Source organism: Enhydra lutris, unplaced genomic scaffold, assembly GCF_002288905.1.
Source record: "Enhydra lutris kenyoni isolate GAN:26980312 unplaced genomic scaffold, ASM228890v2 scaffoldscaffold82, whole genome shotgun sequence".
Taxonomy (NCBI): Eukaryota; Metazoa; Chordata; class Mammalia; order Carnivora; family Mustelidae; genus Enhydra; species Enhydra lutris.
This window is the reverse complement of record NW_019154166.1, coordinates 4,143,076-4,158,129: the sequence shown is the minus strand read 5'-3', so window position 1 is coordinate 4,158,129 and position 15,054 is coordinate 4,143,076. Positions and strand designations below refer to the sequence as shown.

Here is a 15,054-nt window from a genome sequence, read left to right as displayed (position 1 = left end):
CAGGGTGTCCACTGACTGGGTCAGACAGCACCTCTGATTTTGGTGTGGCTTCTGATGGAGGCCTGAGCCTGTGCCGGGAAGAGGGAGACGGTGCTTATCACCCAGGGGCACCTGGAAAGTTCACAGGAGGGCTTCTCGGAGGGTAAAGCGGATCTGAATTGCCCAGGGACCGTCAGAATACGGAGCCTGGTACTCAGGTGGAGTCTGGGACTCTGCATTTCTGGCCAGAGGACAGCCCTGCGGCCGGAGCAGGGTCTACACTCAGGGAAGAATGGTGTGTAAAGTGCCCAGACCAATCAGTCACGTTCTGATGGATTGCTGGCGAGCACTAGTGGGTTCTGGTGGGTCTGGCCTGGGCTGTGGGCCGTGGCAGGGAGGTTCCTGGAGAAGAAGGGATCAGCCCAGAAGACGTCCCTGGAGGGGCATTCAGGGAGTGGGGTGAGAGCCCGGGGAGGCCTCTTGGTGGAGACGGAGGTGTGCCCGGGCTGAGGGAGAGTGTGTGTGTTCAGGTCCCGGCGTGTGTGTGTAGTGAACAGCTTATCCGCCGGTGGGCTCAGAACAAACCTGTGTTGCCGGGGGCACCAGGGTGGCTCCGTTGGTTAAGGTCATGATCTTGGGGTCATGATCTCAGGGTCTTGGGACTCAGGTCATGATCTTGGGGTCCTGAGATCCAGCCCCGCTCAGCAGGGAGCCTGCTTCTCCATCTGCCCCTCCCCCTGCTCATTCTCTCTTTCCATCTCTCTCTCTCAAATAAATAAATAAAAATCTTAAACAAACAAAAAGAACAAGTGTTGGGCATGGGGCGAGTTCCAGCTTCGGACACAGGAAAGCCCGGGATGCCAGGGCAGGAGAAACCAGAGAAAACCCTAGGAGACCATCTGGTCCAACTTCTGTATTTTTGAGATGAGGACAGGAAGGCCTCCCCACCAAGACAAAGTGGTTGCTCAAGATCTCCCAGCAAGACAGCAGCAACCCCGGCTGGGCGCGCTGGCCTCCCTGCTTACATCCCGAGTGTTCTCTACGAAGCGGTGGTGGGTCCCCACTCTCAGTGATGGTGTCCCCAGCTGTCACCGTCGGTCTGGTTTTCTATGCACCAGACTCAGAGCTTCAGAAACGTCCACTGCCTTGGGTGGGTTGGAACTGCTCCCCTTGCTCATTCTTGGGCAAGGAGTTCAGCCTCGATTAGCCTTCATCTACCCCCAGTGCCTGTGGCTCAGAAGCATTAAGGACACGCTGGGCGCTCAGAGCCCTGATGGGAGTCCGACCCGGTCACTGAGATGAGTCTCCTCGGTGGGGACACTTGCTGCCCCTGGCTTTCTGGTGCCCAGGGACCTGCTTCTAGTGGCCACCAAGCTGGGCCAGCCAGATGGCAGCCATAGGTGGGCATCAGATGCCCACCTTGGTGACCTAAGGAATTCCAGTCCTCCCTTCTTTAGAGAGGCGCCAACTCCTTGAGGACTCAGTGGGCCCCCCGGGGCTCTGCAGGCAGCAGCCGTGTCACCTGGCCTTGGAGCCCCTTTCTGCCAGGCAGGAGCTTGGCGGAAGGTTCCAAACCTGTGATCTCACCCGAGCTGGGGACTTTTGGTTCTGTTCCTCTCTTCTGAACTTTCAGGGTCTGTTTGGAACAGAATGGAATGCTTGAGAAATTTGGGTAGGTGGGTTTTTCTTTGGGGGTTTGAGAAAGTGCCAGAAAACCTGGCCATGAGGCATTCCGGGATTTTGTGCCTTAATATGAAAGCGGGCTTCATCAAGATTTCCTCTTCTCCCCGTTCCCTCCACCCCCTGGCTCCCCCACCCTCCAATACCAAGTGTTGGCAAAATTCGCTTGTTCCCTGGCTCTCTCCTCTGCAAAGGGAAACTGGAGGGGTCATCCCCTCCCAGGAGCTGCCTAGGGAGCGCGCTGCTGGTGAGTGGTCCTCAGTGTGTTCTTCGAAGCATTTCCAAGGGCAGGATATCGATATCTTGACCATATACAGGAGTGTAAAAATCCAGAGTGCAGGTTTGGGTTTTTGTTTTTTAAGATTTTTTAAAATTTTTATTTTATTTATTTGTCAGGGGTCAGGGGTTGGGGGGAGTGTCAGCACAAGCAGGGGCAGAGGGAGAGGGAGAAGCAGCCTCCCTGCAGAGCAAGGAGCCCGAGGTAGGACTCGATCCCAGGACTCTGGGCTCATGACCTGAGCCGAAGGCAGGTGCTTAACGGCTGAGCCACCCAGACGTCCCTCCAGCGTGTATTTTGAAATCCTTCAGGATAAAGGGAAGTGCTCACTTCACACCCACCTCCTTCTGATGGGCAGAGACATCGGAGCCCTAAAGGGGCTGGGACATTGACTCTTGGCACAGAGTGGGAGAGGTCAATGTTCAGCCTCTCCGTACGGGTTTGCGGTCATGCTCACGACGTTGCGAATCCTGGCTTAGGCGTACATTTGAATGGTTTCCAAGTTTTGTTAAATCGGTTTGCTTCACCGGTGTCAGACGGTGTAGCCCTCCTATCCATTCCAAGTTGGGTTTGGCTGAGGAAATAGTCACTCGCTGGACCAAAAAAGTTTGGGGGACACCTTCAGGGGAGGGGGAAGGTAATGCGACATGGACAATCATGTTCATCCTCAGAGGGCTCTGTCCTTTCCTGTTTATGGGGTGGTTGCTTTTGTAAGCATGTGTGGTCATTTAAATGCCTTGATATGTCCCCTGTGGTGGTTTTGGGGCCTGTAACATGACATGACCCTCAGGTCACAAGACCCCGGTGTTGGAGAGCTGGCAGCCCCTGGTTTTATAGATGAAGAGAAGGGACAGGCCCAGAGAAGCTCAGGGAACTGTGTAAGTTATAGCTTGCTGTCTGGGAACACGGTCTCCTTATGCCTAGGCCTGTGTGCTTTTTGCCGATGCTTCCAGGGTCCTGAGGTTGGAGGTAGGATATCAGAATGGCCCACGCTATTTTTATCTGCCAGAGAAGGGGTAGGAGGAAAGGCAGCCAACATTCCTCAAAGTTGAGAGTTGGAGTAAAACGTCTCAGTTCATCACGAGCTGGTGAATGGATTCATTCAGGTTTTCCTGCTCAGAGGCCAGAAGCCGGGCCAGGCTGGCAGGAGCTCACTGCCTCGCCCTTTATAACCTTGAAACATCAGGACCTGACAGATCTTAGAAGTGGGACCAAAGTTAGGGGCTTTCTTTGGGATTCCCCAAACTTCTCCAGGCTCCAAGATACGGAGATAGGCGCAACGTCCCATCTTCTTCCTAGAGCTGTTCTCCGTGTTCCCGAGCACCTGTGGGAACTGCCTTGTCCCACATGAGCGTGAACATGGCCATGAGGTCATCGGGCACCTGCTCTAAACCTCGGTACGGAGCAGGACTGACTGAGTTGTGTCATTCGGTCAAGCCAAGGGACGCTGGAGGGTGGGTGTCTCTCAGATCCCTGTCCTGCTCTGTGCAGATGCCACCAGCAAAAGCACGAGCCATCTCAGATGTCTGCTGACGTCCAGAGTTCCTCATTTTGTGCACTGTGCCCTGTTTTGGGACCCTGTTTATCAGCCCTTCTGTCTTCTCTCTGGATGGCAGGTGCACCAGTAGTAGAAGTGTCTTTGTCCAGTGTCCGTGAGATATAGGGTCTCGTGGGAATGTGTGTAAGGCCCGAATTGAAGTTATTTCCTCCAGGACGGATTCCTTCCTGCCCCCCGCTGCTTGCCCTGCAGACAAGTCAGGGCCGCGGAATGGCTTCGGACGTGGTGGGGGTGCGGCGGGGGGGTGGAGGGGTGCCCAACTCATCCTTGCACTGCGGTCTTGGTGGCAACGTTTGTCCGCCCTCGCCCCACTGGAGACCCTGTGTTTTCCAGCTCAGCCGAGTTTCCCCGTGAGGGTCGACTTCCTGTGGCCTCACAGAGACTACGTCGTGATTGTGTTCATCAAAATTCCTGGTTAGCCAGATCACTGGGTTCCTTTTTAGGATCAGAAAAGAGAGTACATTGTTCTGTGTCCTTTCCCCGCCCCGTCCTGAAAAACAGCCCCCAGTGAGTCGACTGGCCCCCGGGGAGGCATTGGGGGGCTTACAGATGGCTCTTCAGGGCGGCTGGGACCCTCGCCATGTCCTTTAGGAGCTAGACATGTGGAGGGGGGAGGGTTGCTCACAGCGGGTTGGGTGACAAGCACGTGGCTGGCAGGTCTGGAGGATGACAGGAGAGAGTCCCCAGGGTCCAGAAAGGTGCCTGATGCTGGCAAGCATGAGTATGAGACACACTTCATGGGGTTGGAGCTGGGGAGCCTGAGTGAGTCACCCTCTGGGCGCTCGTCATGGGGGCCGAGGTCTGGCACAAGTGAGTGACAGGGGCCAGCCCCTGGGATGTGGATTATTGCTACAAGCAGGACCCCTCCCAGCTGTGCATCCTGAGCGGGAGGCCTGAGGACACAGGGGTAGTACTGGGTTTGCAAGAGTCCTGGGGACGTTTGCATTTGAGTGATTGAAGCCCGATTTGGAAAGTTCCTTGAAGGGACCCAAAGAAGCCAGGCCAAAGGTGATCTGCCCAAGAGCAGTCTGAGTACACACATGAAGCGTTCTGGCAAACCCTGTGATGAGTCCGTCCCATGTACCGAGGAACCTTGCGCTTGGAGGATTGGAAGGAAGAAAGGCATCCTGCCTGGCTCGCTTTGGCTTCTTGTTGGGAAAAGCTGGAGGTGGGCCTTCTGTGCTTGATCCCGCCTTCATGCGGGGGTCCAACCAGAGTGGCCCAAGGGACACAGAGATGCTCAGGTCAGGATTCCCTGTGGAAGCTGATTGCCTGTGGGAGCCAGTGAAAGGTGGCTGAGAAGTCAGACTCACAGCACCGCAATCCAAGAAAGGTCTGTGGTCTCCCCTTCTCTTCTGTCACAGCCCCTCTGGCTAGAAACCTGTCATTCTCCAGGAAAGCGGTGAGAGCGGATACTTGATGCCAGGGGTCGGGAACAAATGGGCGAGGCCATTGGGACGGAGAGGAAGAGGAGCAGCCCCTTGTCAGGGCAGGACGAGAGACTTCTAATTTCATTTCCCTTAGGTGCCCGGGCTCTACTTTGTTCTGCCTCCTAATCTTTTCTAGTAGTGTCCAGAGTTTGTGGTCCAAGCTTTTCCCTTGTTTTATACCATATAGGGAGAATGTTTTATATTTTTCTTACAATAAAAAATATATTTTTCTTATAATTTTCCTTGTTTTATACCATATATGTGTACGGTACGTATATAAAGTCTGTAACTAGATTGGTGACGATGATTTGCCTATTTTTAAAGCTGCTTTTGGTGGTCAGCCTGGGACATTTTTGCTTTAGTCCTTCACCTTTAGTTGTCGCCTCTCCAGCAGCTGTGGTGCATCTTCTAAGCACTTCTGAGGAGGACACACAGGTCCCCCCGGACCCATGGTCTGCGGACCTATATTCCCCAAACCATTGTCCACAGAGGAACGCCTTTCCTTCCCTTCCTCCCTCCTTCCCTCCTTCCTTCCTTCCTTCCTGTTATTTGAGAGAGAGAGCAAGAGATTGAGCACAAGCAGAGGGAGAAGGAGGCTCGATGCGGACCTCAGTCTCAGGACCCCCAAGACCACGACCCAAGCCAAAGGCAGACGCTCACTGACTGAACCACCCAAGTGCCCCAAGGAATGGCCACATAAAAGGGTCTTGGCATTTCCCCGTGACAATCCAGAAGCATCTTTTGAAATGCAGTTACAGAGAAGCCTGTGACCAGCTATCTTTTTTTTTTTGCTCATTTACTGGGGACACCCTTCTCCCACATAAACCATTATGGGACTTTCTCCTTATCTTTGCCGTGTAAATACATTGTTCATGGTGTGCCTGCCGTCGGCTTCTAAAATCCATTTTGTGTGCAGCAGCGTGGGACCTACCATGCCACTCATACGTGTCTTCTTTTAGCTGAAGACAGTACCCCCCACTGTCCCCATCAACCATGGTCTTATCATTTCTTTTCTCTTCTTCAGGGGCACCGAGCATCTGTATCCTGCCTTGTTCTTCTGGCCCTCTGTTTTCATTTTTTTGTGTGTATTTCCTTAGCAGTCCAGGAAAAATTCTTGCATTGGCTTTGTACATAACGAAAGCTTTTCCTTTTTATTTTTCCTTTCTGCAAGACCAATTCCACATTCTGTGGCAACCGACGTGGATGTTCCTGTTGCTACCTCGTAAATTTCCCTACAGTTTTGCTTATTTCCTGTCCCCCTTTTTATAGCATTTGTTTCCTTTTTCCAGGCAACTCGCCTTGTTTGCATTAGTTTGTCCAATCCTTATGATTTTTTTTTTTTGCTCTTGTATCATAAATGCTCTGCCTTCCTGCCTTCTATCGAGGTTGCTAAACACTTTCCTGGAATTTTCCGTCTGGATACCATATGAGGTCATGGTTAGAAGTTTGTGCCTCCGGGGAGGCTTCTGGATACTGTTCCTCCATTTATTTTCTGCAGTGAAAGAAACTATGTTATCTTGTCTTCCCCCGCCTCCCTGTACTCAAGGTTGAATAGTCCATTCATCGACATCCATTAAGAGCTGGGATTTGTTACAGGTGGGGTGCACGACGCTTGGGCTGTCATTCTGTCTACTTGTTTGGGAGAAAGCCTCAGATCTATTTAGAGCCCATTTCTAATGATTCCAAGTTTCCCTGCATCCCTCCATCCAGTGTTCCGGGCACTGTGCCCACTGTGTCCACAGCGTGGACGTGGCCATGTCTTCCTGAACCTTCCAGCCCGTCTCTCTGTTGTGTGGTCTCTCCTCCTTCTCCTCCCACCGGCCTGAGGACTTCACTTCCCAGGGTGCACTGAGCCATCGCCGGGTCCCTTACTTCCTCCCCAGCTCTGCTACTTGAGTCACTCTCCGACGGGATAGGAAGGTGGCCAGAGCTGGGGAGAACCGTACCGCCTCACCTGTGAGACAGAGGAAAGGCGCCCCACACTCTGAGAGGTGCAGATCCTGAGGCTGGTGGATCACACTAAGAACCTGGTCCCTGCTTCCTGCTTTGTGTCTTAACCCATGGGCAGGGGAGATGACCTTGCCCTTGGTGGCCGTTCCCAGCTTTGTGTTGGAGTCTCTCCACCCGGAACGGGAGCCCAGCCGCAAGGTGTGGAACAGATGTGACTCTCCAGTCACCTGGCCCAGCTGGGTGGCTTGCTCACAGCCCCTGATACTACTGCTAATTGGCTGACCGCTCCCCCCGCCCCCCGGCATTGAGGGACAGTGAGGCCAGCCCTGGCCCCTAGGTCCTGGACTGCTCAGGGAGCCCCAGTTCCAAAGCCGTTCCTGGGGACTGATGCCTCCCAGTCCCACCTGGCCATGCCTGGCTGCTTCTGGGGGTCCTGGCCGGCTATGCGTTTGGGAAGAGAGAACTTGCTGGAGAGTTCTTTGTGGAGGAGCCTTCAAGCAGTGCCAATCACGGCACCCGGCTCATTAGCAGTCATTGCCATGGCAACGGGTCTGCCAGAAAGCGGCTCGTTAGGCTGACAACTTCAGAGATGTTATATATAGATCTGGGTGTGGGGGGAGTGGGGGTGTGGGGCCCTGTGGATATGCCTTTCTCCGGAGTTCCTATTGCTTCTGGGCTTGGGGTGTGAGAAGACGCAGAATGGGGGGACCTTAAAACTCGCTGATTTGGCTGCTAAAAGGAGTGACGACCGCCCGTGACCATCTCAAGTCCCGTTTGCTCGCATCTGCAGAAGGTAAGAGTCAGGTGTTCCTAGAAGCCTCCTGAGGGGGAAGGAGTCCCGGGCTGAACTTGACGAGGGGAGGAGGCTGTGGGAGGCTGAGTGTGGGGGTTGGTACTGCAGAGACCAGATCGAATCCCTCTTAAAAGAAGTCTCCTTTGAAGGGCTTGGGGATGGCACCCTTTTCCTTAATAAAGTAGCCATGCAGCTAAGCACTGTCTTTTTATAAATTGTGCTTATTAAAATTTTATTTTCCCAGTTTCGATTTCAGAAGCACGCTTTCTCTCGAGTGCTTTCTCCAAAGCTGCCTGCCAGCCTGTTCTGAGTTCAGTGGGCACGAGGCTCCCCTAGGATGCACGTTGAAAGGCAGCTTCCCGGGCTCCAGGTTGACCTGGCGTTTGGAGCAGGGCCCCGGATTCTGCATTTTTTAATGCACATCCCAGGGGACCGACACAGGGTTCCAGGGACCACACTTTGAGAAACACTGCTCTAAGCGGGGAGGAGATTTTGTCTTCAATCCCTGGGTGACTTTCCTTTGCTTGCCTGCTCTTTTTTCCTTCGCCGGGGAGGACCAGTAGCCATCACAAAGAGGAAAATTTCTTTGGTGGTGCTGTTTTAAATAAGGAGACAAGGAAGTTAGCTGGGAACGTGACTGCTTGGGTGTGGGTGGTGGTATTTCTGTTCATCTCCCGGGAGGGCATATGCTCATTTGGAGACTGTGAGACGGGCAAGAGAAGCAGGCCTGAGTTGTCACCCACCTTGGTGGGAGCTGGGGTCAGGAGGTCCAGGCGAAACAAAGCCTCCCTTGGCTAGCTGGGGAGAGATGGACAGAGGGTAGCCTGGATGTAGGTAACTGGACAGAAGTCTCTAGGACAAGGGGAGGATTTCAAAGTTTGGGCTGATCATTTGTTTAGCTGTGCAGTGTTGGACAGCTATTACATTCTCTGAGCTCCAGATTCCTCGTTTCAAAATGGGAACATGGCAGGTTTCAGTTGTCAGAACTAGAGATAAGTGTGTAAAGCATCTGACCCAGTCCTTGGAGCCCATCAACATTTGGTGCTTGATAAAAGTCATTATCGATGGATGCATATGGGATCTGAGCTCGTGTGTTTCTTGATTACCGGCTAGATTAGGCCTCTGAGTCATCTAGAAGCCTCCTGATACTCTATAGGAAATAGGGTAAGGGTGTACATGAATGCATGACTCCATTTTGCAGGGCAGGAGATCCACAGTTACCTTCGGATCCTCAGAGGATGGGTCTCCATAAACAGTTGAGTAGGTTGTTGACTGAACAAGGGGACCCAGGGGAGGCTGAAATCCAGCTGGCAGTCAGGGCGATGGCCCATCTGGAGGAAGAGACAATGTTTTATGATTCCTGCAAAGCTGTGATGTGCGTGAGGTTAAGAATTTCTAAGTTGGAGGAAACTACCTTCACCCTCCGACCCTCACTCCCTCTTCCTTGGATCTTGCTCATTGTCAGTAGGGCCCCAATCTTTGGGCCTGTGTCACCTCTGTTTCTTGTTCCTCTTCCCATGGGAAGGAGCTTTTGGAATGGAAGGGGAGAAGCCACTGGACTAGGGAAGGGAGGGGAAGGGAAGGATTTAACTTGAAGGAAGCAAATTAGGAGAGTAAGTTTGACAGAGACCTTAATTATTGGGTCGTTATTCACGCTGCATTGTCTTGATGGCTGGGGGGGCAGCTCTCCCAGGAGGCCAGTCCCCCCATGACCACGAGTGATGAGGTCATGTGGGTGCTCTGTGCCTTTTCAGTAAGAGAGCCTGTTGCATGTGGAGAGTCTTAATTTCTGCTCCCTTGCAGCTCAAAAATGATGTTTTTTAAAAAGTTGTGAAATACACATGACATAAAATATATCCCGAGTGATATTTATACATTCATACTATGGCACAACATTTATATCGACCCCAAAGAGTAACCCCTGGACCCGTCCTTCCCTCCCCCCCAACCCCTGGCAACCCCACTCATCTGCTTTCTGTTTCTGTGGATTTCCCTCTTCCAGGCATTTCGTATAAATGGAATCGTATGCATGGCTTCAAGGCTCATTCATGTGGTAGCATGGAGCAGAGCCTCATTCCTTTCGACAACTGGGTATTTCTCTGGACACACAGTGTTTTGTTGACCCCTCATCAGTTGATGGATCCTTGGGTTGTGTCTGCCTTTTGGCCATTATGGATAATGCTGCTGTGAACGTGGATTCACAAGTGTTTCGGTGCCGTTTTCAGTTCTTTTGGGTACGTTCCCAGGGGTCTCTGCATCTTTCCACCCCTGATGTGTCTCGGGCCACCAACTAGGGGAACTTATTTCTGGGTGAGAGCAAAGGCAAGGGAACTGTGGCAGCTTCGGGGGATGGGGCCAGAGCACAGGCAGGGGACAGAGCACAGGCAGGTGACAGGCAGAGCAAGGAGCCGAGGTCATGCTGGAGGGGGATGAGGGGACGGCCTTGGGTGCATTATCCAAATTAGGAAGTAGGCTGAGTTGGCCCTGGTGCCCTCGTCCCCTCTGTTCCTTCTCTTCCAGTGCTACTTGGCCCTTCCTGGCTCAGTAGCAGAGATCCTTCCACCGCAGCCACCTTCAGGAGGGTTGGGCTTGGAGGGTCCAGCATTTCCTAGATGGGCAAGACCTCAGGGTGGGTGGTCACAGTGCCTCCTTGGTCATCAGTGTCCTCCCATGCAAACCAGAGCTTGTTCTGAGCCCCCAGAGTTACATAAACCCCCTAGAGTCATTTTCAAGAGGAAAGCACCATGGAGATGGGGCAGGTGTCCCTGTTTGCTCTGTCCCGGGTGGGGCGTGGAGAGTCGGAAGTTCAGTCCGGTCCCTCAACCAGCCCCGCTTGGATGGTGGTCTCCTTGCCACCTACCCAGGCTTCTCTGCAGATCCAACTGGTCAACCTCGAAACGCGTTCCCTCCCCAGCAGGTGTGTGCTTGCCAGCTGAGTTGCAGAGTTTTGGAAACAGAGGCCTGGGGAGAAGTGGCAGTTACTAGTGACATTTCAAGCGTGGTGGAGCAGGCTGGGGTGCAGGGCCCCTGACCTTCCCCTCTCAGGGGGCAGAGGCTGTATGAAGCCTCGTCTCGCCGGGCTCTTAAACACACCCCCTCCCGCTGTCACGGAGCATTCTTGGTGGCACCCTCCTAGGAGCCTTCCCCAACAGGGCTTCTGTCCTCCTCCTCTGTTGTGTAGACACATGGATAAAGGCAGTCGGCTGAGTCACTTTCCTATCATGTGTCCACTCAGGGGCTGAGTCAGTATTGAGGCCCAAGCCGGAGGGCTGTTTCCACGGTGCTCCTGGGTCCCTCTCCCCTCTGTACCCTATTTCCGGCCGCGTCCGTATCCGGCCCTTGCTTAATACCCTTTAACAATTTCCCGTTTCCTCCCCAGCTGCTGGGAGAAGCACCAATGTAGCCTTCCCATCTTGGATGCTTGAAGACATTGGCTCTAGCAGAAGCGGCCCGGCATTGTACCCTCTGGTTCTAGAATATTCGTCTCTTAACTTAAACCTCCTAAGCTCCCTATGCTTGTGTGATCCCCAGCCCCACTCAGCCAAGATACACCTCTCCTGTGTGTGGGATACTTCCTAAGTGCACGCACACTACTCATCGTGAGACTGTGTGTGCGTGCAATATTTGGACCACCTTGCAATCCGGGAGATGCCAGAGCAGGTGTCTGGAGGCCCAGGTGGACACGCTCAGGTGTGGGTTTGGGCTCAGCACACGTGCTCTGTTGGTGAGAAGATCTCCCGGTTGGCGTCCAGTGCCTAGCAGTCCACCTTCCATACTGATACTGCGGGTTAACAGCCGTGAACCACCTTGGCCACGGGGAGGCTGTGGTTCCCCAGGGTCCCGGGAGTATCTAGGAGGGACCTGATCCCTGGTGAGGCTGTGCCACAGGCAGAAGTAGCTGTTCTTGCAACCTTCAGACAATAGGAGGACAGGGCAGGCTGAGAGCTGCTGTCCGTACTGCTTGCTTTGATTCTTTTAGCTGGTTTTCCTAAGTAACCGTACTCAGTGACCACAAGTGCCTTGGCGGGCAGGACAGAGAGGGGCTGAGGACATGGACACGCTGAGAAGCGGATTTGTTTTTAATGCATCTGAACAGAGCCCAGCTTTGCTGAGAAATTCACAGCCCCTCTCCCTGCGTGGTTGAATCCACTTAACTATGTTCAGAAGGCACAGCCGCCGTGTGGACTAATTTGGACCCTCTTTCCTTATTTTTAAATGTTCTTTAGCTCACCGCTTATTTTTGTTGTTTGAGGGACATTTAGATGCAAGAAAGAAGTAAAAAGGAGAGGAGAAAAATTTGCCCATCATGCCACCGCCGTAGTCACCTCTCTCTCTTGGATCTTGGGTTCACCTGCTTTCTCTCTCTTATGTATATATATCTTTTCTCTGATTTGTATTTTTAAGAATACTGTTCTCGGGGCATCTGGGTGGCTCAGTGGGTTAAAGCCTCTGCCTTCGGCTCAGGTCATGATCTCAGGGTCCTGGGATCGAGCCCCACATCGGGCTCTTTGCTCAGTGGGGAGCCTGCTTCCCACCCCCCCCGCCGCCACCTGCCTCTCTGCCTACTTGTGATCTCTGTCTGTCAAATAAAGAAATAAAATATTTTAAGAAAAAAAAGAAGAAGAAGAAGAGTAATGTTCCTGTGGTCAAAAGATGAAATCAGGGCACCCAAGTGGCTCAGTTGGTTAAGCATCTGCCTTCGGCTCAGGTCATGATCTCAGGGTCCTGGGATCGAGCCCCGCATTGGGCTCCCTGCTCAGCCAGGAGTTTGCGTCTCCCTCTCCCTCAGCTCCTGGCTTCTAATCATGTTCTCTCTCTCTCTTTCAAATAACTAAATAAAAATATTTAAGGAAAAAAAAAAAGATTAAACCACACATAAGTGCACATAGTGCCCATGGTGGAAAGGGAGCTGTGGTTTGGCCATGGGTCCTGGTTCCCTCCAGATCCCCCAGAGAGATTTGGACAGTGGACCAGAAAAGCCCCATCGAGCCCTTCTTTGGTTCTTGGCGTGGTTATGGAAGGCTTTAGATCTCGCTCTAAAGACACTTGCTGAGGGTGCCTGGGTGTCTCCGTGGATTAAGCGACTGCCTTCGGCTCAGGTCATGATCCTGGAGTCCCAGGATTAAGTCCTGCTCAATGGGGAGTCTGCTTCTTCCTCTAACTCTTCCTCTCATGCTTTCTCTTTCTCTCTCTCTTTCAAATAAATAAATAAAATCTTAAAGAAAAAAAAAGAGACTGGCTGAGACTTGTGTTAAGTTCTGGTGGGTTCGCCCAGGCCCAGCAGGCCCTGGGCCTCGTCTGCTGCTGTCCGTGGTGGTCCTGGGGGTCCAGGCTTTGGATTCCACAGTGGGCGTGGGCATGGGCAGAAGACTGGGGCCGCTACACACAGCTCGCCCAGCGAGTTCCGTGCAGGGGGCTGTCCGGGGAGAAGGTCCAGCTCTCTAACTGTCCTTTTTGGGAAGCTGTCCCTTCCGCAGTGGCATGCTTGGGCAAGCCCTTAAATCCCACGTGTGTGGTCTGTGACCTCCTCCCCCTAGGGAGGCCAGTGGGCCACCTCCTGTCCCCCCATCTTCCCGTCCCCCCAGCATCAGCTCTTCCAAAGTGACTTCACCTGCCTCCGACTTCCTGGTCCCAAACTGGTTGAAACCCAGTCGCTGAAATGCCCGGCACGTGTGACCTTTCCTTTCCTCTTCCACAGAAGCCTGGAATGGTACCCCCTCCGCCCGGAGAGGAAAGCCACATTGTCATCCTTCCACCTGGCTGGCAGAGCTACTTGTCTCCCCAGGGCCGGCGCTACTATGTCAACACGGCCACCAATGGTGAGTCCTCGCGCTGGGGAGCATGTTACACGGGTCCCCGAGTTTCTGTGTCCCTCTTGCCTTTCCCAGCGGCTAGTCGTTTGCCTCGGAAACCGGCCTCAGAGTCTACGGTGGGTTCGAGCTTTCCCCTGCGGTGCTGGGTGGTGGGGGTCCGTGGTGGCTCGGGAAGCCCACCCTTCAGGGTCAGGGGTCCTCCCTGGAAAGTCACTGCCGCCCCGGGCATCTCTGTTGAACCCAACCAAATGGTCTAGGGCTGTTTTCCGCTCCGGGATCTCAAAAGGTTTCTCTAGTGAACAGCGGGTTCGAGTCAAGTCAACCAGGTTTAGCTACTGCGTGATTATCCGGAACATGGAATGTACTAATGAGACAGAAGCTCCCGGAAGAGGGTCACAAATGAGGGGTTTCCCTAACTTCAGCACGCATCGCTTCCTTTTCCCCAGAGTAGCTCACTGGCTGGCATTTCTCGGAAGGTTCTTTGGGAAATGCTCGGGCTGCTCAGGGATATTTGTTCTAATAGATAATGCAGGTCCCTTGTGCATTTCTGAGGTGAGTTAGGACCCCACCTCCTTGTCCCCAGGGATTGTGGGCTTCCTGGGCCTTCCTGGGGGCTCCAGGACCCCACCAGGTGGGCTCTCCAGTGGTCTGTGGGAAGGCTGGAGAAGGTTTATACAAGGAGTGTGGCACGTTCTCTAACAAGGTGGTCTCGGGAGGGCAGTGCCCACGTAGCTAAGAGAGCTCTGTCCTTGACCTTCCTGCCTCCTGGAGGATGGAAACACTGAAGGTTCGATGTGGGGGGGCATCACAGATCTGTGTGCTGAGGCAGGATGTGAAATATGATCCCATTCACGTGTTGACTCAGCGTTGGCCCCCTTACTTCCCTTGTCGACACCAACCTGACTTAACGGTCACCTCCGCCTACCCAGGGGACCATAAGTGGAGCTAATGATGACAGGTCTGCACCCCGGGGATGCCACCTGGAGGGCCAGCTGCTCTTTAGAGGGAATGGCCCGGAAAGCAGCCGGCAGCTGCCCCCTCGGGGTGGCTGGCTCGTTCCCGTCCCCTGAGCCTCGAGGGGCGTGTTCCTGCCAAAGAGGTAACTGGGGTTTCTAGGAAAAGGGAAGTGGGACTATTTCTGGTCATTCGCATCTTAAACTTCCTCAAAACAAACACACAAGTAGCTTTGCATTGTTACCGGACTTTGAAGTTTCGGAGGCAAAGTGTCTATAGGCACAGCTCCCATCTGTGAAATGCAGAAATTGGACCATATGATCCTGAGATCAGCAAGGCTTTGGGTCCCTTCTCGTCCGGAATTAGCCACTCTGTTGCAAAGGGGCTGGAGGTGGGGGAGTGGTAAAGGAGGCTTTCTAAAATCTGCATTTTTGTCTTTATTTTTTTTTTTTAATTATTCTTGGTTAAAAAAAACTCAATGTATACAAAAAAAAAAAAGTAAAAATCCCTGGTTTTGTATGTTACAAAACATTATTCTTTTGATTCTTTTTCAAGGACTTTTTTTTTAAGATTTTATTTATTTTATTGGATGCTGCTGATATTATAATAATGATAGAGAA

General features: G+C 52.9%; 1 protein-coding gene across 2 annotated transcripts in view; it reads left to right on the top strand.

Moving 5' to 3' along the window:
- Positions 1–15,054, top strand: part of LOC111161102 (growth arrest specific 7) — a 194,557-nt gene that overhangs the window by 102,304 nt on the left and 77,199 nt on the right. For both annotated transcript variants that reach the window (XM_022524586.1, XM_022524587.1), the window contains exon 2: positions 13,366–13,486. In XM_022524586.1, coding sequence (XP_022380294.1) covers positions 13,366–13,486 — 121 coding nt within the window. The remainder of the gene's footprint in view (positions 1–13,365; positions 13,487–15,054) is intronic.